Source organism: Perca flavescens, chromosome 5 (genome assembly GCF_004354835.1).
Source record: "Perca flavescens isolate YP-PL-M2 chromosome 5, PFLA_1.0, whole genome shotgun sequence".
NCBI classification, from domain to species: Eukaryota; Metazoa; Chordata; class Actinopteri; order Perciformes; family Percidae; genus Perca; species Perca flavescens.
Genome location: NC_041335.1, coordinates 27,281,571 through 27,302,021, shown reverse-complemented (window position 1 = coordinate 27,302,021; position 20,451 = coordinate 27,281,571). Strand labels below are relative to the sequence as shown.

At 39.3% G+C, this 20,451-nt stretch overlaps 3 protein-coding genes across 7 annotated transcripts; 2 read left to right on the top strand and 1 right to left on the bottom strand.

Moving 5' to 3' along the window:
- The first annotated feature begins 49 nt into the window (after window positions 1-49).
- Window positions 50-6,519, top strand: poli (polymerase (DNA directed) iota). Of its 2 annotated transcripts, none has more exons than XM_028577698.1 (10): window positions 50-388; window positions 566-691; window positions 785-949; window positions 1,528-1,674; window positions 1,901-2,137; window positions 2,306-2,484; window positions 2,699-2,790; window positions 2,872-3,005; window positions 3,643-3,863; window positions 4,979-6,519. In XM_028577698.1, the coding sequence occupies exons 1-10, from the start codon at window positions 295-297 to the stop codon at window positions 5,756-5,758; spliced, it is 2,175 nt and encodes a 724-aa protein (XP_028433499.1). In that variant the 5' UTR covers window positions 50-294; the 3' UTR covers window positions 5,759-6,519. The 2 variants fall into 2 exon arrangements, with proteins under 2 accessions (XP_028433499.1, XP_028433500.1); XM_028577699.1 differs by having other exon boundaries at window positions 306-393.
- On the top strand, window positions 5,707-13,139 carry LOC114555379 (ras-related protein Rab-27B). Of its 4 annotated transcripts, none has more exons than XR_003692559.1 (8): window positions 5,762-5,784; window positions 6,841-6,892; window positions 7,737-7,909; window positions 8,012-8,097; window positions 9,177-9,280; window positions 9,459-9,582; window positions 11,470-11,757; window positions 12,976-13,109. XR_003692559.1 is itself a non-coding variant. In XM_028577735.1 (7 exons), exons 3-7 carry the CDS (start codon window positions 7,757-7,759, stop codon window positions 11,657-11,659), a joined length of 657 nt encoding a protein of 218 aa, XP_028433536.1. In that variant the 5' UTR covers window positions 5,762-5,784; window positions 6,841-6,892; window positions 7,737-7,756; the 3' UTR covers window positions 11,660-13,139. The 4 variants fall into 4 exon arrangements, 2 of the variants coding, with proteins under 2 accessions (XP_028433537.1, XP_028433536.1); XR_003692558.1 differs by having other exon boundaries at window positions 12,890-13,109; XM_028577735.1 differs by having other exon boundaries at window positions 11,470-13,139.
- A 2,174-nt stretch (window positions 13,140-15,313) lies between these two features.
- On the bottom strand, window positions 15,314-20,421 carry LOC114555374 (sia-alpha-2,3-Gal-beta-1,4-GlcNAc-R:alpha 2,8-sialyltransferase). Its single transcript, XM_028577727.1, has 4 exons — window positions 20,179-20,421; window positions 18,296-18,418; window positions 17,095-17,652; window positions 15,314-16,222 (listed from the first exon to the last, which is right to left on the bottom strand). Exons 1-4 carry the CDS (start codon window positions 20,331-20,333, stop codon window positions 15,940-15,942), a joined length of 1,119 nt encoding a protein of 372 aa, XP_028433528.1. The 5' UTR covers window positions 20,334-20,421; the 3' UTR covers window positions 15,314-15,939.
- Window positions 20,422-20,451: the final 30 nt, after the last annotated feature.

The following is a 20,451-nucleotide window of genomic DNA, read 5'->3' as shown; positions in this document are numbered from 1 at the left end:
AAAATTGTCCCTGAATATGTATATTTTTCGATATTTTCTGGAAATGAAAGTAGTTTAATCCCCGAATAACAATAATATTAATAATAATAATAACAAGAGTTGATAGCGGTCCATTGTGTCGCCGTAATCCCTCCGCGCCGGCAGATGGCGCTGCTGCACAAAACGGAACTGGGACCTACACGAAATAGTAGTTAGTGATTCACTTTCCCTGCTTTCCCCATCGCAGCCACAACAATACCAGTCTGAAATGTGATATCGCAATCTATAAAGCACTTACAATTTGCGTTGTTTGAAATGGCTAACAGCGAGGATGAGATGGAAGAGGATGAAACCGAGTGGAAGAACAGTTTCGTGGATTCAGTCTCACTCAGCTCCGCTGCTGCTTCTGGTAAAGTATGAAGACTGGGAGGCTTTGGCTAACTACAGTTTGGGGTTTTTTTCTGGCTTTTGGACATGCAAATAGAATCACGGCTCTGTCTAACACCTATCTATACCATAGACTATATTATACAGTCTATGATTTATACGTGTCAGATGGTATTGTATGTGTAATCTCTTGTTACAGGTCCAAGCCTCAATAAGACATCCGGACCAACACCTGCACACAGAGTCATTCTGCATTTTGACCTGGACTGCTTCTATGCTCAGGTGGAAATGATCAGAAACCCAGCACTGAGAGAGGTCCCTTTAGGTAAACTGATTTAATACAAAATATCCTCTTTGGCGGAGGAATAAAAGTTGATAGAATAATCTTGTGGTTTAATAATGTTTCTCAAACCATTAGGTATTCAGCAGAAATACATCATAGTCACCTGTAACTATGTGGCAAGGGATCAGGGTGTCACCAAGCTGATGTCTGTGACTGATGCTAAAGAGAGATGTCCTCAGCTGGTGCTGGTGAAAGGAGAAGACCTGACACACTATAGAGAAATGTCCTATAAACTGACAGGTATGCAGAATGCTCTGCAAATAGAGCTGTATTCTTATACAAACTGTAAAGTAGTTAGAAAAGGATTTTGCATTTAGTAAAAATCCACCCTAAACACCCTAAATAAATAGATGTTGCCAATGAATCTCATCTCACTATTTGATGTCTTATCTGTGGGTCCATTTACTGTTAGGTGGTAACAGAGAATAATTTAGGAATCTTTAAAACATCCACACAAAACAACAAATATCAGGTTTTGGTATCAGTCTCTCAGAAATAGTGCCAGAGATTCTGTCTAAGTGTTTACTTATAGGAACTTTTAGAAGTCAGAATGCAATTCAAAAACAAGACATTTTGTAATTGAGAAAACATATGAGTATCATTTCAGCTATAACAATCTCACCCTCTTGCTGTGCTATCACTAGTACTATTGTTTTTAATATCCTCATACACATTATAGCCCACAGATTAGTGCAACACGTTCACTCTATTCTCTGATGGTTGTTTAAAGCTATTTTGAGAAATTATATTTTAGCTAACATCATGTATATTTTATGTTTCTTTGGTCCTCTTTCTTTACCTTTTTTGTCTTCATTTAGAGCTGCTGATGTCCTACTGTCCACTGGTAGAGAGGCTTGGATTTGATGAAAACTTTGTGGACGTCACAAATATGGTAGAAAGAAGGCTCGCACAGACACCGGAGTCTAACAGCCTTTCATTCAAAGGACATATCTACAACCATTTCAGTAAGTTGCACCTGTTGTTCTGGTGTATTGTTGTACATCTATGTACATCTGGCTCATGGTAACCAGGAAATGAGTTGTGAAACAAGCCAAGAAGCTGCAACTTGTAAAATATTTGCATTGCACTCTCAGTTTCCCATCAAATGAAACGTTAACTTATTGGATTCTCTTAAAGAATGTTAAGGTTACACAACCACAGATACCTTTCTGTTTTTCTTTTCCTGCCCAGGTGCAGATGTCAAACCCAGTGATCATCCGAGGTTGGCTTTAGGTTCACACATTGCAGCAGAGTTGAGAGAAGTTATCCACAGCAAACTGGGTCTGACTGGCTGCGCAGGCATCGCCACGAACAAGCTACTGGCCAAACTAGTGGCGGGCACCTTCAAACCCAATCAGCAAACCACCCTGCTGCCAGAGAACGTCAGCGACATCATGGGCTGTCTGAGCAGTGTCCGCAAAGTACCGGGTATAGATGTTTACCTCAGCTTATGTGTAACTTTGTTGCCCTTACCACTTTTGTGTGCAGTATTGCTTTAATGTTTTTAATTGAAAGCTCTTTAGTGTGTTTTTGACCCATGTCACTTGTATTTAGTATCCCTGACGATACATTTGTGGTTCCATCATGTATTTTTAGGAGTGGGTCACCAAACTGCTAAGAGACTTCAAGCCCTGGGATTGGTCAGCGTGAAAGACCTTCAGCTCTTCCCATTGAATGACTTGGTGAAAGAGTTTGGAGTTCCCAGCGCTCAGCGCCTAAAGAATCTGGCCCTTGGTGTTGATGACTCACCTGTCGTCCCTACTGGAGCCCCTCAGGTAGGCTAGGATATGCCGGAAATGACCTGTGTCTTCTAAGCTCCAAGTTATTTATGACAGTTAGAAGTAATTGTCGACTCACTCTTACAGGTCTGCGCATGTGATTCATACACATTGCTGATATTGTAATTTTGAGTTCTTAATTACTTTCCCTTGTGATGGAAAACCTTTTTTACCATATCTTTCCTTAATTAGTATCCTCTTCATGTTTCAGTCTCTCAGTGACGAAGACTCCTTCAAGAAAATCTCATCAACTACAGACGTTTTGGAAAAGATTCAAGAACTCCTGAGAAGTCTGGTGGAGAGGCAAGATACTTGTCATTGTGGTCTTTTATGCTCGACTCAAGGCTGCTGAATCTAACCTTTGATCATCTGTTTGTAAACTAGGATGCGCAAAGATGGCAGGCAGCCTCAAACTTTCCGGCTGACCATCCGTAGATACTCGGCGACCAACAAGTGGTTCAGTCGGGAGAGCCGGCAGTGTCCAATCCCCAACCACATAGGGCAGAAGATCTCCTCTGGTAAGCTCCTGCACCAGGAATAACACTGTGCTGCAAAAGCTCAGCATGGCATATGTAAACACTTTATGAGGGTTTCCACTCACCATAAAAATACTTTCATTGATTGCCATGAATGTACTTTTTGTCAGATTTTTGTCAGTTGAATACAGCTCCCAAATGCATTATCTGTATGCCTCAGCACTATGGAGTTTACTCTATCCTCAAAGGGTTTAAACAGTAGGGGAATATGTTCACCGTGATTTGTTGGCTTTAAAGCAACACCAAAGATTCTTTTGTAACTTAAAATAATGTTTCCAAAATCGTTTCAGTGGTTCATCAACTCGTAACAGGGTGAATGGCACTTCTGCATTCGCTTTGCGGCCCCTCTATCGGCTATAACCGCACTATGCAAATTTGCCAGAACGGGTTGCGGATCTGTAGTTCGAATGAGACATAATTCCGCTTCCAACCTGTAGGCGGGCCGAAGAGGAAAAGTGCTTTGGTGTTGCTTTAAAATGCCATAAGTGCAACAATATTGTCTGCCAATTTTGACTCGTTACATTAGGCAAGACCTTTAAAAGCTGCCCTGCTCGTCATCTCAGTGTCCTGCTGTCCAAAAGTGCCATTAATGAATTATTTTTCTGTAATGTGTCTACAGACAGCAGTGATGATACTGTGGTCCAGCTGGTCCCGTTGGCTATGGAGCTCTTCCACAAGATGGTGGACAGCAGCGCCGCCTTCCACCTCACCCTCATTAACGTTTGCTTCAGTAACCTGCAGAGCAAAGGAGCTGCCGTCAGCGGAAAGGGCTCCATTAAATCTTTTTTCACACACAGCACGTCTGCCAGAAAAACACAAATCTTCTCATCACAACGCCAGGTAGCGCAGTGAAGTAATGCATTATAATCTGGCTTGCCTCGTTATTACTGATCAGATAATGGTGTCATCATTTCCACCAGGAAACAGTTACAGGACAGTTGAAAAGTTTTTATTATTGGGACTTTAGCTTATTCACCGTATCCCCCAGAGTTAGACAAGTCGATACATACCCTTCTCATCTCCGTGCGTGTTGTAACTCTGTCTGAGTTACGCTAGCTAAGCCTAGCACAGATCCTGGAGGTAACCGGCTCCAACTAGCCTACTGCTCCGAATAAGTGACAAAATAACACCAACATGTTCCTATTTACATGTTGTGACACAAAGGTATACAGGGTGTACAAATAACAAGGTCACTATGCTTTTACTATCTAGTAATTGTTGACTGTATTACTCCAACTCTGAGCGAACTCCAGGCGAACTCTCTGCTCCTCACAACAGGGCTTCAGGTGCTGCGAGCAAATCACTCCGCCCAAGTAGCAGAAGTAGCAGTGCTTCGCCTTTCTGAGAATATAGTTCCCAGTTTATATACGGTTAGAAGACGGCTGTGTCTCATGTGACCTTGTTATTTGTACACCTTGTGACTATACAAATCACAACATGTAAATAGGAACATGTTAGTGTTATTTTGTCACTTATTTGGAGCAGTAGGCTAGTTGGAACCAGTTACCTCCAGGATCTGTGCTAGGCTTAACTAGCGCTGAGGGCGTCAGACAGAGTTATTTTAGTTTGAAGTTTTTTATTAAGTTTTCTGATAGATAAACAACATAACACAAGACCACATACAGTATCACAGTAAATTAAAGGAGAACCAGTAAAAAGGAAATTATTTTTAATTGATAGGCCAAATTGTCCCTTTTTCCATTATACTTTTGATGGAATGATCAAGAAACAGTTAAATAGCAATCTATGCTGTATCAAAAAGGTCTTAAAATGTCTTCAATTTAACATGGTGAAACCTTCCAAAACCCTGCTTCATGCTTACTCAATGCTGAAGAGATTTTATTCTTTCGCACTGTGCTGTTATGTGATGCCTACAGGATTTTCTCTTCTTAGAAATAGTGTGTTAGTACTTTCCTGAAATCAACTGTCCCCCCTCCTCTTTTATTCTCCAATAGGATGATTCCTCTCAGAGTGGAGATAGTAACTGCATGGATCATCAGTTCAGCACGCCATGCTTGATTACTGAACCTACCTCACAAAAGACAGTAACCACAAAAAGCCCTCGTAGCTCTGAGGCAGCATTACATGGGTTTAAAAGAAAACAGAGCCCTGTTGTTGCTGTAGAAGACCCTCCGCTTCAGAGAATATCCTGCAGCACAGCGAGGTCGGACCCTGGAGAAACAAATATCGCACACCAATTGCCCCCGAATGTTGACCCCGAAGTGTTCTGGCTTCTCCCTGAGGAAATCCAGAAGGAACTGTTATCTCCTGCCTACACACACCCTTTACCTGGCACTTCATCAAGCTCATCTGCAGTCGTTGATGCCCCTTGCATAACAAAAAGCAAGCCGCCACAGTCATTTACAGACTCACAAACTATTAAAGACATAAAAGAGGCTGCAGAAAAATTGGTTCCATCTAACAGGCCAACCACTGTAAATCCCCACAGGCCTGACACATACGTATTGCCAGGAGAAAACGTCATGGAAGAAGGGAGACGGTCATTCCCCCAGTCTTCTGACTGTGAGATTCCGGGAAACGTGGACCCTAAGGTGTTTTCTGAGCTTCCGCCGGACGTTCAGAGGGAGTTGATGTCTGAATGGAAGCAACAGAAGCCCGTCCTGAAGACGGCCTCATCCAGGAAACCAGGGAGAAGCTTGATGACCAAAGACCGAAAGGCTGCAGGAAAAGGCAGCCAGGCAAACAATCTTTTCAAGTATTTCAAACCCAGTTAGAGAGGGACACATAACTTCTGCTAAAGGTAATTTATGACGAAACTAAACTGATATTTTATTATGTTATTTATCTTCAAGATCTTTTTGGTTGTTCTCGTGATATATATAGGGAGTGACAGGGAGTAAACAAAATAAGAGAAACACTTAACAGTATTCTACAATAGCCCTTTAGCAAGAAACAATTTGGTGAGGGATTTTGCTGACACTACTGCAAATCCAACTTAAAAAGATATGGAGGACTGATTTCTGATACATTACTCACAAAAAAAGTGGTTATAATTAGATTCACACCAGCATTAACTAGCACGTATGTAATGGGATATAAAAAACAACAGACCTAAAAATATTAAAGTTTGAGCAAAAAAAAAAAAAAAAAAAAAAAAAACTAGTAAGGGAACTATTTGTCAAGAATTAATGTTAAACACTCCACTATTGATCAACATCTCTGACAATCCCAAATAATACAGAACAAAAAAAAATTTAATTTTCAAGTTGTTGGTAAGGTGTTTCTGTTTTTTTGTCCAGCCTTATATGTCAGTGTTAATCTGTAGATTAGTTGCTATTTGGGAAATAAGAATATATTGTTTATAAAACTTAATGATTTAAAAACCTCTACAAACTGCTTGGTTTTTCTGTGCCTTGAACATAATGTGTGAAATCCCTTTTTACCTGAAGCGACCTTATTATGTTACTATTTGTAAACAAAGCTAAAACTAAATTCCAAAATCTTTAGGCGGCCTTAATAAAGTCTTTAGCTTTCAGGTTTATTGTTTTCATATTGTTTTTCACTTTTGTTGAGAGAAGGAGGATTACTTTTCTTAGCCTCAAGAAGTAAAGCCCCTGATCCCTGGTTGGACGATTTTCACTGAAATCCACAGAGGCTCACATTATTTGTCGACATCCAGTTTTCAAAGAGCCTTTTTTTTCCCCTTATGTAAAATACCGGAAAAACGCAAGATCTGTAAGCACAGCCCCACTTGGTTCTTGCTGGCTTGAAACTCCTCCTTGGATCACATGTAAGAAGGGGGGAAAGGTTCAGGATGTGCCATCGCATCATGATAGCGATTATTTTATTCAATCAGGACGAGTTGGGCGACATCTGAATGGGCGTTGGCACTTCCTGCAGATAGACTGGTAAGATATATTACTTTTTGTTGTCATTTTAAGGGACCTGTGAAACTATCAGTGGGTATTTGAGGAAATCACCAAAATACTTTTTGATGGTGTTTTTGTCAGATCAGGACAGAGACTGCTGCAGGTTAAAGGGTTGATTACTCCGCGTCTCCTCACTCTGCTGATTGCAAAGAATCTAATACCATTAGTCATGCACTTGGGAAATGACTCTAGATTTAATGGTGGGATCCCTTGTCCTGTCACTGCTGTGGTGCGGGAATCTGAGTTGACCATACATTTTTCCTGAATGCACCCTAAAATTGTGGATATGCTAAAGAAAATAAATGGTAGTGTTCAGGTTTGTTTTGGCCCATGGGAGATCTCAACCATCTCTTGCATAACCCAATCTGATTTTCCACCCTGTCTTTATTGGCCTGTCCGAACTGCGAGTGTCGCCGAAGCATTGCAGTGACCTGAGTGGCGTCACGCAGTGTTGAGCTGTCTGCCAGTAGCCCTAGTCAATACAAAGAGTTCTGTCTGCCAAATAGGCTGTGTTTTTCACTCAGCAAAGTGTGAACACTCTGGCGAGACATTTGACTGCTCATGCGGAAGCCAACTCCAGTCATGTGCTAGCCCCTCTTTGATCAAAGCCTAATGAGTCGGGAGTTATGACGTCCTGATAAGCCTGCGTGATGGTTATGGTCCTGCGCCCTCAAACTGCAGCTTAGGTGGAACTATTTCACCTTTCTTTTCTAGTTTACTCACTCTTCAAGTGTTGTGCATGTGCAAGCTTGCTCTAAACTCGTATGGTTCATGATCTATCAAACCAGCATAGCAGTGTACTGTGAGTTCAACTCTGTGGCAGGTTGAGCACTTAGCTGCACAATGGCTGACTGGGAGTATGACTATCTGATCAAGCTGCTGGCACTCGGCGACTCAGGGGTGGGAAAGACCACCTACCTCTACAGGTACACCGACAACAAGTTTAACCGCAAGTTCACAACAACAGTGGGCATCGACTTCAGGGAAAAGAGAGTGGTAAGTGATGCTTGGTATGTTTAGGTGCACACATACGAGGATAATTCTTGACTCAAAATATATGTAACCCAGTTCAGAGGTTTGTTCTGTGGTTTGGTTCAGATGTACACAGGGAAAGGTGCTGATGGGGCAACTGAGAGAAACTTCAACATCCACCTTCAGCTTTGGGATACAGCGGGACAAGAGAGGTAAAACTAACATTGATGTTCACAATATACTTAACATTTAGACATGTTCATTTAAAACCCCAAATTTCTGGCTTTTGCAACTCCTGGTGGTAATCCCAAAACGTCAATGTACGCTGTTGCTCCCCCCCACCAACACATTTAAACTTGGGGACACTGAGAATAAATAAATGGACTGAAAGCAAGTTACTTATTGACCAGCATTGGCACATTTTTCTAAAAACAAAAACTATTACCATCAAAATAATTTGAAAAATCCTACAATCCCACGGACTGATTGTAGCTCTGTTGATACGATCCGTTTGGAGGACGCGTTCCACACGTGCAGTAGATCGCTATGCCACCACATGTAGCAGAGTAGCTGCGTGGACATGTCCGCACAAGTCTGTGCGGTCACAACAAATGGGCTCTACGTGGACGTCCGCACAGAACCTACGTGTACAGTTTCTGATGATGTCATTTACATTACGCGGATCCTCGCTCACTCGCAGACGCAGACAGTATAATTTTGGCTTAAAGTAGACATATTATGCTCATTTTCATACTTGTATTTTGGGTTTCTACTAGAACATGTCTATATACATTAATGTTCAAAAAACACATTATTTTTCTCATTATGTCTGCCTGCATATAGCTATATTGACCCTCTGTCTGAAATGCTGCGTTTTAGCACCTGTCTCTTTAAGGGCCCCTCCTGAAAAATCCCAGTCTGCTCTGATTGGTCACCAAAGTAGTTACAGTTCCTCCCGAGGGGAACATGAATGTCTTGGTCACCAAAATAATTACAGTTCCTCCCGAGGGGAGCATTAAGGTCTGTACCAAATGGTATGGCAATCGATCCAAAGGTTGCTAAGACATTTCACTTAAAACCACAAATCTCAACCTCATGGAAGTGATAGAAGAAATGTTTCTGGGTCACCAAAATCTGTAGGATTCATCTTCTAAGGAACATGAATGTCTGTATACAATTTCATGACAATCCATCCAACAGTTGTTGAGATATTTATTTATGAGTCTGGACCAAATGGTGGACCAAATCTACACATGGGAGCTTTATCCTGTAAAACTAATCTGTTTTTCAGGTTCCGCAGCCTCACCACAGCTTTCTTCAGAGACGCCATGGGCTTCCTGCTGATGTTCGACTTGACCAATCAGCAAAGTTTCCTCAACGTCAGGAACTGGATGAGTATGTGTCATTTCAGTAGCATTGCTCTGCTTCGGATCAATACTAGATCAATGCTCTGAGGTGCAAAGTTGAGAGAGTTGAGGAGAGTTGAGGATCTCAACTAACAGAGTTTAAAGTTTGTTCATGCATGTCTGTTTGCATTGCATGGGTTTAAATGACTTCCTCTGTGTTGGTTCAGGTCAGCTACAGGCCAACGCGTACTGTGATAGTCCAGACATCGTGTTGGTGGGCACCAAGGCAGACCTCCAGGATGTGAGAGATGTTAATGGCAGACAGGCCAGAGATCTGGCAGAGAGATACGGGTAAGGCTTTACATACTATAGGATGTACCAAAGTACAAAGTACTACTGTTTGTTAGTTATAGCACATGTTAATGGTGGTGTGTGAGGCTGTGTGAAGTGCATGTGTAGTTTACAATTTCCTCTTTTTCTCTTTGGGAGCCCTCTGTACATTTGCTTTGCAGCACAAGAAAACCGTTGATCAGACTCTGTGTATTGGAAAACAGGAATCAAATTCAAAGCAGAGGTAGATTTCGAGCCACTTTATACACAACACCTGGTTTGCCACTTACTCCACACTTGGGGGCAAAAAAAACAATAATTTTATAAGGGAGGATTTAAGGCTCACTCATTGATTTAACATGTTTTATTTACACATGTATTATCTTGTAGGTCAAACAGACTAAAACATTGTATATAAATATATCCGCAGAAGTTTTCACATTTTTATTCAAAACATGTATACAATTTTAATATACATATTCACACACATTATAGAAGAGTTTGAGTTCCTGATTAAAAACAGACTTTGACTTTGTTTCTTAACTAAATAAGAATTTTTTAATTGTCCAGTTTTATAGTTCAGCATTGTTTAATGCCAAAAAAACTCCTCAAATGTTTTAGTCTCCTCTGATATTATACAATATATAATTGTTTTATTTACTATTTTTTGGACCAGTTGAATTAATCCATTAATCAAGAAAATAATTAAGATCACATATTGTGCCTTTAACTAGTCTGGTTTGGTCTGTTTGGTTAGTTTCAACTTTTTTTATGTTGATTCACCTTGTGTTTGTCACGTTATAATATTTGAGACTTTTTTTCCCCAAGTGTAAAATGAATAGTAACTTTACTTTGTTTTTACAATATTTTCATGACCAAGCACTACAATAGGTTTGCTTTGTCTCTTTCACCAGTACACAACAGGGTGGTGCTAGTGAGCTGTTTTCAAACTGTTTCCAAACTGTGCATCAAGGCCAAATACGGATTAGTTGTAGCTCTTCATGCCTATAAAATAAAGAGAAAAAACACTTTTGTTTGCACTACTCAGGCCTAATAGACATAGGCAAACTGTGACAAGGGTTACAAGTAGATTCTACTCTTTTAGTAGTCAAAAGGTTGTAAACTATCGATTTAGCAGCAACACAAACACACAACATGGTCACTAAATGTCAGCTTATGTTTTGTCTATGCCAAGGCAAGGCAACTTTATTTATATAGCACATTTTAGCAACAAGGCAATTCAAAATGCTTTACATAAAAATTTAAAAAGCAATTAAAAACATGAATTAAAGAGAATAGAAAAGCACATTCATTGCTTCATAAACCAACAGTAGTATTTTAAAATCAAGTCAGAAAGCCAGTGTATAACCTCAGAACTGTAGTGGTGTGATCCACTGTCTTGGTCTTATTGAGGACTCGAGCAACAGCGTTCAGAATCAGCTGCTGTCTTTTTGACTTTTTAAGGAGACCTTTCAAGACACTGTTACAGTAGCCGAGTCTACTGAAAATAAAAGCATGGTCGAGTTTTTCCAAATCTTGTTGAGACATAAGTCCTTACTATATTCTCAATGTGTTAGTAGGCTGACTTTGTAAATGTCTTCAGGTGGCTGTTGAAATTCAGGTCTGAGTCCATGACTACACCAAAAATTTCTGGCTTTGTCCGTGGTAATTCAATTTGCCAATTGAAGTTGAGCGCTGACTATTAATCTTTACTCTTTGCTTTCAAAAACAACCAGAACTTTCTTCAATTAAACAAATTGAAGAAAGCATGAAACAATCATTGATTTGTTTCATGCGCTTACTCAGTGTATTAGACCATAGTCCCCTGGTGATCAGGTTATGTAAACGTGTGTGTCGTCTGCCTCTGAGCCAGTGGAAGCATCTATCTCCTCTCTCCGTTCTCGTCAGAATCCCCTACTTTGAGACTAGTGCAGTGACTGGTGTTGATGTGGACCAGGCAGTGACCACCCTGCTGGACCTGGTGATGAAGAGGATGGAGCAGAACACTCAGGGAGGCCAAAGCTCTGAACCCAACGGCAGCCCCATCGTCAGCCATGAGGTGGAGGAGGCTCCTGTCAGGAGGAGGTGCGCCTGCTAATGTCACCACCAGCAGCCACTCTTTTCACGTTTGCCCGAAATAACGCTGCATTTTTAAAATGCTACTGTTTTCTGGAGATGGACTAAGGTGCCTGCTAGGTGAGAGGACCAATTGTGATCTTAAATATCTAAAATATTACCTATACTTGGGAGGAAAGCTGGCCCAATATTGTAATTACAGGTCGAATTCCTCTCTTAACATTTGCTGTCTGTGAGGTTATTTATTCACAGCCTTTGCATTGTAAGAGTGAGAAAGAGGAGATAGAAGGGTAAAAGAATTCAAAAATGTATATAGTAAATTAATACAGGTATTGTTGTAAAGACAAAGACACAAGTGGTTATGATTCAGCAAAAAGAAGACTAATTTATCATCTTCAAATGGGTTATATCAGAGAAAAATACTGTTTATTTTACACATTGAGGCATTGATGGAAGGAATATGCAGGCACATAACATATATTTATCATGGAGTATAATCAAAAAACATTTAAGACATGGTTATATTTCTTATGTAGATGATCATTTTTGTTAGAACAACCAAGATAGCAAAGTCACTTACATGATTTATGACTTTTTTACGACATGTACATAAGCAGCCAAGCTTTTTAATGCATTATGGAACAAAGTTGCCATGCAGATCAAACACAAGTACAAGAATGTTAAAGGGTTTTTGGAACAAATACTGTATAGTGCTGCATTTGGAATAAAGACATTGTATCTTTAGGTTTAGGTTATGTAATGCACAAAAAGCTATACTGTTATTCTGACTGGATATACAATCCTCACAGACTTTGTTAGCATCATTATTGTTTACACACATTCTACACATTGATTTTGATTTCATTAAAAGAGGAACTTAAAATGTCCTGCATTCATGTCAGTGGATTTATCAAACAAATCGATCTATAGGAGGACATTCATGGAGTCACAAATAAATTTCACCACATTACTTTGGCTGAAGCCCAAAAAAAAGCAAAACGTTTTAAAAGGATTTTTGTGCCACAAAATGTGATATTCAACATCAAATTCAACATCAAAAAGGGATACTCCATTTCTCATACAATAATAGTTGTCGTTAGTTGTCCTACAGCTTTCAAAATCTTTCATTTCTCCTTTGCGCATGGTCTTTGGTGCAACTAAACAACATTCCTAAGGGACCACAGAAATTATCCTTAAATGTACACATCTATGACATCAATTAAATTGCCTAAAATTCAAACTTTTTCATCAGATATGTGATTTCATGGTGGTGACTGCACTGTGATTTGGAGACGAGACACAAAAGTTAACCATCTGAAATATTCATCTTGTGTAAAGGACACTGACAAAAAGAAACGCTTTGTGTGGGACGGGATGCCGGGCAAAGGCCTACCACGCTAAATCTGAAGGAGCACAAAAGCACACGCTACTATCTGGTAAGTGTGAATGGCTGCATTGCTCTGTTTTATAAACCTCAGCCAGAGTTTGCAACAAGGAGCACATTACAGAGTCATGAGACGAGTCATGTGGCCAGCATTCAATCCCCCCCCCCCCCATATCCACCAGACTGCAGTCTGGCATGACGGGGTGGACTGTTTTTGAGAACCCAAGGTTACCTACAATTACAAAAAATAAAGCTTGTTCATTTTTAACTTGATCTGTAGAGGTTTGGTCCCATGTGGAATATTTTAGGGTTCTTCTTGTTAGCCTTGAAACGTCTCATACAAAGACACTGGTGATAGTCTTAAGGAATACACCATTAGGACTACACACAAATGCAAAGAACTACATTTTTACCCCACGACAATCTTCAAAAAGGTTGTATAAAACTAGCCTAAAAGATTTGTTAGTGCCTCACATGCAATGTCATTTAAATGGATCATGCTCTTCATACTAGATGCAGTAAGTCATATAACATTCATTCATTCTCTGCTTTATGTCACAAATATTGGAATTAATATGGTTACATGATGAATAAATAACTAACCCTTCCATTGTCAACAAAAGCTCTATAACACATACTGTATTCTCTTGCTTAGTACTTTTTTTTAATAATTTAAATAGTGGTAAACCTCAGGATCAAACAAAATATTGTATTTCCTGATGTTTTTCGCCACGCTAGCGCCGCAATTTAGGTCACAAGATGGTCTGGTACCCTCTGGTTCTTGGTTAGAATTGTAAAATTGTCTCTTCCTTTTGTTTTCTGGAGCTGGTTGCAGCTCTTCGTAAATTCAAACTTAGTTTGTTTATTAAATAAATAAATAAATTATTTTTCATTACACCAACTAGTTGGTTGGTTATATATGATCTGTTTAGATTTAAGAGTAAAAAAGATTATATTGAATTTGACAAATCTGAACTGTGCAAAAATGTAAACTTGGGAGATTTTAAATTGCACTTCACAAAAATACCTCAAATTACAAAATGATATGCCAATAACGTTTAATGACTGAATCATAATAAGTTAGCATCAACAGATATCTGCCAATTGTGCTAAACTGCATAAATACTACTAGCTTCATGAATACTACTCGCTTAAATTAACATATAAAACATATTTAAAAGGACTGGCAGTTGTTTCCCGCACTAAAACCGTAACCTTTGGAAGTTAGCCTATGTTACAGCCTACATTAATAAAGTCTTTACTAGCTAAGATATTTGATTTGAAGGAATACGTTGACAGTTTGGGAAATACACTACTTTGCTTACTTGCGAAAGTTAGTTAAGAAGATCGACACCACTCTCATGTCTGTATGTTGAGTATGAAGCTGGAGCCAGCAGCTGGTTAGCTTAGCTTAGCTTGGCTTATGAACTGGAAACTGAGGAAACTGCTAATCTGTCTCTGTCTGAAGATAACAAAATACGGAACCCCAAAAGCTCTGAATTCAAACTTTATATCTCGTTTGTTTAATTCGTACAAAAGAAGCGTGTAAAAAGCGAGTTTATGGGTAGCCGGAGCAGTGACTTCCTGACATCTTTTCATCACCGCGAAGTTGCAAACCTGATTTTAAAACTAGCTCGTAGTTAATTATGACGCACAAACTCAGTAATGGATTTACGAATAGCCGGTGCAACCTAAGCCCCAGTTTGTGACTCATGTTTTGATATTACATTCGACTTACAGAACTAAGCACGTGATTTTCTGAAAAATCAATAATCAGAAGATTGTTTAACAAAACCTAACACTGTTCTGAAGGTATTTCCAGAATCCTCAAAGACTCTCAAGAAATGTCCTTGCTCAATTTGTACTTTCTATTATTAAAAAAATTGTTTGAATTTTTCTCATGTTGTAAAAGATCAAGGAGATTTTTGCAATAGCAACCTGGGAAACCGGTTCAAAATCTGTTATTTTAAATTGTGCAGCGGACTAAATATTTTTTAAACCAGATGGTTAGAAGAGGCTTTGAGGGTTCAGGAAATACCTTGGTGTTGGTGAACAACATTTGGGTATTTTTTGTTTCGGAAAATCAAAGTTTGTGTGAGTTGAATGTAGCCACTAGTGTGGCTATAGACTTGTAGTCTTGTTGGAAGATATTTTTAAATGTCTTATAGTCTCCGAACCTAATGTAGGTCAATACCACTTTCTATAATTCAGCATTTTAATGACAACACACTATCCATTGTCCATGAATTTATGGCTTATTGTTGTAATGTCAAATATTATTCAAAAAATTTTAAGAATCTCAACAAAATTTGAAGTGGACAGTTACACTGTCTACAGGTACAGTCTTGTAAACAAATACCATTTTCCAGAGCAGTGCCGATTGTCTGACACCTCATGGGGGGGGCAAAAAGGCCTGAAACAGGAACTGCTCCTCTCTTGAGGCATCAAATTTGATTACATAAACACTGATCTAACTCCTTCCCTGAGATTAGGCAGTGATTTCTGTCTACAGAATCAGTATACTGTTGTTAAAAGGCGATTATTCAATCAATACGGTGTTAAACACAACTGGACGATTCGACTATTTGTTTTGAATCCCCCTGCAAACTCCAGTTAAAATAGTTTGAGCTGTTTAGCCACGGCCGGCAGCCATGCACAGGACAGTAATGGAAGCAACCGAGCAGCGTAAAACGTCCTAACTGTGTAGTGCTGAAGACAACAATATACCGGATAAATGAGTAACAACGCTGTGATAAGTCTGTGACATCTTCATGTAAAATTACAGCAGGATGTGAGTGTGTGTTTTGTCGTAAATTGCCTTAGCACTTCTCATGCATTGTGGGTCACAGCAGACGTTTGAGCTGTGCAGATGTATCTGGGTCTCTGAAGTTACCTCTTAAAAACCCTCCATCGTATGTCTAAGAGCAGTGGGTCAGGCTGAGTTTAATCACGCCTTCTCTGTGCAGCTTGTAGAGCAACTTGAACTCGCTGGGCAGCTGGTGGGTCTCCTGCCACTTGGTGGTGAATTTGGTCCCTTTCTTGTCGTAGTAGTGGTAAGGCAGATCCTTGCCCGAGTTGGGGTCCCAGCCGAAGGGCCAGAAGCCGTAGAGATGGATCTCGTCGCACATGGCGGAGGCCAGCGTGTACATTAGGATCCCAGTGCTGAGACGTTTGGGGGAGAGGTTTTTAGTCTTCCAGTATCTGTGAGGGAGAAAAGACAAGTCAGTCATCCAAAAATCAGAAATTATTAATTTCAAAATACCTCTAAAAGTAGAATACCAGGATTAATCCTTCATTCCCCTAATCCCCATAATCCCACTTTCCTTATGACTATGCAGCGGTGGAAACAACAACAAAGTACATTTACTCAAGCACTGTGCTTAAGTGCAAATTACTTGTACTTTATTTGAGTATTTACATATTTTGCAACGTTATTCTCCACTACATTTCATAGAGAAATATTGTACTTTTTTTTCCACAACACCTTTGATTACTTTTCAGATTTCAATTGAAAACAATCCAAATTTGGTGATTTTGAACATAAATGTTTGTGATGAACTGAAGGATGATGTGTTCATTTAAGTGTTAAATATCCTACTTCTTCGGCTAAATAAACTATTTAAAACCCTCTTGGATCAGCTGGTAAATGTGTGTGTCGTCACAAAGCTGAAAACAGGGCTGTTTTTCTAAGCTCATGAAACTTTTACATTTTAGAGATACGTGGTTCTCAGAGGACAGCGACAAACATTTGATGATCTTAAAGAATATGATGCATTACTGTAAATTAAACTACCCAACAGTATATAAAGGAGTTCAAATTAGCACAGCCTTAAACATCTTCAGCAGTAAAATGCAACAATCCCATTAATCCAGCAGTAATATTAATACATAAACATCATATAAAATAGTTAAACACTGACATATTGCTGCAGAATAAGTACTTTTACATTTTGCTGATACTTACATAGCCTACTTTTACTTTTTATTTCCAAAGTCGCTGCCCTTTCCAGTTAGCTTTATAAGTCACGTCGTTGAAAACAAATCTGAACTAACAATCAGATCAACACTCTTACTTGTTGACATCGTGCATGATGTTTCCCGGCCAGGCCAGTTCGATCTTCAGTTGTTTCTTGTGCTCCACAAAGAAGTCCACCAGGGTCCTGGTTACTGTCGCTGAGGTATGAAGGAAGAAGGCAGGGATCCACAGGATGGCTCCCTCCAGTTTCTTCAGGTTGAGGAAGAAATTATTCCTGTCTTGAATGGTCAGCAGGTTATTGTAGTACCTCTCCAGGATGCTGGGGTTGAAGGTGGTCAGGTTGGTCTTCTTGCCCACGTCCTTGGAGTAGAACTCCGTTGGGGCGAAGTTGCAGCGGAAGACAAAGTCGGCCTGGTCGATCTCTGGGCCGCAATGGCTTCCCGTGAGGATGCCGCTGTTGCCCACCACGGCACACATGCTGTAATGCTTGTTGTGGATGGGAGAGGTGTCTGGGAGCAGTGATTTCAAGTTGTTGCTGATGGAGAAGACGTACTTGTGGCTGGAGTAGTCAAAGTGCATCAGCTGGCCAACATGCACACTGTTCTTTGTGAGGGAGAAGTTGGTGGGAATGTCGATGTAGCTGAAGATATCTTTCCTGAAAAGAGAAAAACACTTTAACACTGTGACAGGCAGTAGCGGAAGAAATACTCAGGTCTTTTACTTAAGTAGCAATATCACAATGTATAATATGTTGCAAGTAAAAGTCCTGCACTGGGCACTATTATGTACTATAATATTATTCATGCATTAATACAAAAGCAGGATTTTACTGTTGTAAATGCTTGAGGTGGAGCTAATTTTGAACTATTTTGTATCAGACTGCAACTGATGATGATCTTCATTATAGAATAATCTGTTGATCATTTTCTTCATGAATCGATTGATTGTTTGGTTTGTAAAAATTCAAAATAGTGTGAAATGAGGTCACATTTACGCAAAGTGACACCTTCCCAATCCTTTCTTTGTCCAACCAACAGTCAAAACCTCAATTATTAAAAACGTGTTAAAATTATTAAAAAGAAAAGCAGCATTTTCTCACATTTGAGAAGCTGAAAAAATTACTGAAACAGTTGCCAATTAATTTTCTGTCGTCTAATCGTTTCAGCTGTACTTGTTAGTTTGATTTATAACAAACCATTATATTTTTTTAAGATCTTCGTACGTTTCTCAATTTGTAAAGTAACTAAAGTTATTAAATAAAAGTAATGGAAAGAAGAAAGAAAATTAACATTGCTCACCTCTGCTGATAAAAAGCCGTCTTGTTGAACCTCCATTTGGACGGTTTTCCCTGGAGCTCCTCATTCAGGGCGTTAGTTAAGGGGATGAAGGATGGGTCCAGGAAATTCATGGCAAACTGAGACCTGAGAACAACAATCATGAGAAATGTAATTCTGAGACACCCTGGTGATCCATGTGTGAACTACTCATTTGTTTTTGTTTGTTCTTGTCTTATAGGGAGATAAAGGTGTTCAGATATCCACACACATCTGTTTGTTTTTTATGAGAAGGCAAGGAGTTTTCATAAAGCCACCAACAAGTGTTAATGTTGGCCACTGTCAGGTTCTCTTTGGAAATCATCTGATTCTGAGTCTCCATGTTTTGAAAAATTGTTAAATGAAATGCTTTTTAAAATTCAAATGCAGCAGCCAGTGGAAACCTGAAACAATTTTCAAATATTAGATTATAGACCATTAATAACAAGAACTTTTGGGTTGCCAGGTTGTGGAAAATTCCTTTGACTGGTTGGACCGTTTGACCACTTATACCTTCTGGGAAAGAGCTGCACTGGATCTGCCCCAAAATCCATTTATCGACAGTTTCATTTACAGTCTGACATTTACAACTGCAGATTAGATGGATTAAAAAACCCTTTCTTAATGACATTTGGGCAATGGGTTACCGACATTTATAACTGCATTATTGACACCTGCCAATTAAATATTTATAAAGCCTAACATTACAACATATAAACATTTTGTCAGAAAGTGGAACCCATTCTCTATTTAAATGTATTTTTCAGATGAGGAATTCATGTTTTAGCTTTATAAAGGGTGGAGGGGGGCTAATGTTCACTAATTTACATACATTTAGGGTAATTCAGCCTTTGAATGCATCTTATTTATAAGATGACAGTGGTGGAAGAATTATTCAGATATTCTACTTAAGTAAAAGTAAAAATGCCATGGTGTAAAAATACTTTTTTTTTTTTAATTACAAATCAAAGTCATGCATTTAAAATGTTACTTATTTTGAACTACAGAAGTATTATCAGCAAAATGTACTTAAATTATCAAAATTAAAGTACTTATTATGCAGAATAGCTCATTTTACAGTGTTATATTATTACAGAATTATATGATTCTGTTTTCATTAACACTAACACTACATATTAGAGCATTGTAATGTTGTAGTTTGTCAATATGGAGCCAATTTCAGACACTTTATATACTACCGGGTAGATTAGTAGTATTGTACTGCATCAAATCATAAAATCATAGGCTATATCATGTTATTTTTTATAATGAAAGTAACTATACAAGTAAAATAAATGTAGAGGTGTAGGTGAAGTACAATATTTCCCTCTGAAATGTAATGAGCATTACCTCTCAATTGCATTAAGCGCAATACTTGGGTAAATGTACTTTCCACCAATGTAAGCAGCATTATATGTTTGATATTATGTAAAATATTGATCTTCTTCTACTAAGAAGTAACTACATCTGTCAGATGAATGTAGCGGTGTAAAAAGTAGGCCTAGGCTACAATACGTCCCCTGAAATGTAGTGAGCAAGTGGGCTACCTCATAATTGTACTTAAGCACAGTACCTGACTAAATGTAGCACCACTGTGAAGCACAACAATTGGATGCGATGTTGCTGATGATGCAAACGTTTACAATACAAGTACTTCACGACATGCATCGCCCAACATCAGCACCTCGGACAGCTCACTGTTTGTTTAATTGACAGGAAGCATTCGGCCCAAATGTAAGTGAAAGTGATGTGTTAGAGGTTGTGCCTCACATCCAGGTTGTTATCGTGCAAACAAGGCCTGTCTCTGTGTTTATGTTGACGACAATGCTTATCTGCATCACATCAACTAAACCATAATTATCACTCACCGAAATCCTGCGTGGAACATAATCCTCGGACCTCCCATGTAATATTTAGAGGTGAAGAGGCTGTCTTTTCTAAGGGACACATAGCTGATGAGCGACAATATGAGCACAGCGACGCACAGAATAACCAAACCCAGGGCCTTGGCGATGCGGACCATCTTGGGAGCGTTTTCATTCCCTGTATGTAGCTGCAGCGAGGCGTTGGCCTATGTTGTCATCGCCGGGTCTGCACGCTGCCTGTCTACAAGAAACAGACAAACTGGCTCTCATGGGCTC

Excerpts from the sequence above, each read along its gene's own strand:
- LOC114555379 (XM_028577736.1), top strand. The coding sequence starts at position 7,757 with ATGGCTGACTGGGAGTATGACTATCTGATCAAGCTGCTGGCACTCGGC. Across the intron at positions 7,910-8,011 it reads ACTTCAGGGAAAAGAGAGTG|ATGTACACAGGGAAAGGTGC; the intron begins GTAAGTGATGCT and ends GGTTTGGTTCAG. Across the intron at positions 8,098-9,176 it reads GATACAGCGGGACAAGAGAG|GTTCCGCAGCCTCACCACAG; the intron begins GTAAAACTAACA and ends TCTGTTTTTCAG.
- poli (XM_028577698.1), top strand. The coding sequence starts at position 295 with ATGGCTAACAGCGAGGATGAGATGGAAGAGGATGAAACCGAGTGGAAG. Across the intron at positions 2,791-2,871 it reads CTGAGAAGTCTGGTGGAGAG|GATGCGCAAAGATGGCAGGC; the intron begins GCAAGATACTTG and ends TTTGTAAACTAG. Across the intron at positions 3,864-4,978 it reads TCTTCTCATCACAACGCCAG|GATGATTCCTCTCAGAGTGG; the intron begins GTAGCGCAGTGA and ends ATTCTCCAATAG.
- LOC114555374 (XM_028577727.1), bottom strand. The coding sequence starts at position 20,333 with ATGGTCCGCATCGCCAAGGCCCTGGGTTTGGTTATTCTGTGCGTCGCT. Across the intron at positions 18,419-20,178 it reads ATGTTCCACGCAGGATTTCG|GTCTCAGTTTGCCATGAATT; the intron begins GTGAGTGATAAT and ends TGTTGTTCTCAG. Across the intron at positions 17,653-18,295 it reads ACGGCTTTTTATCAGCAGAG|GAAAGATATCTTCAGCTACA; the intron begins GTGAGCAATGTT and ends TTCTCTTTTCAG.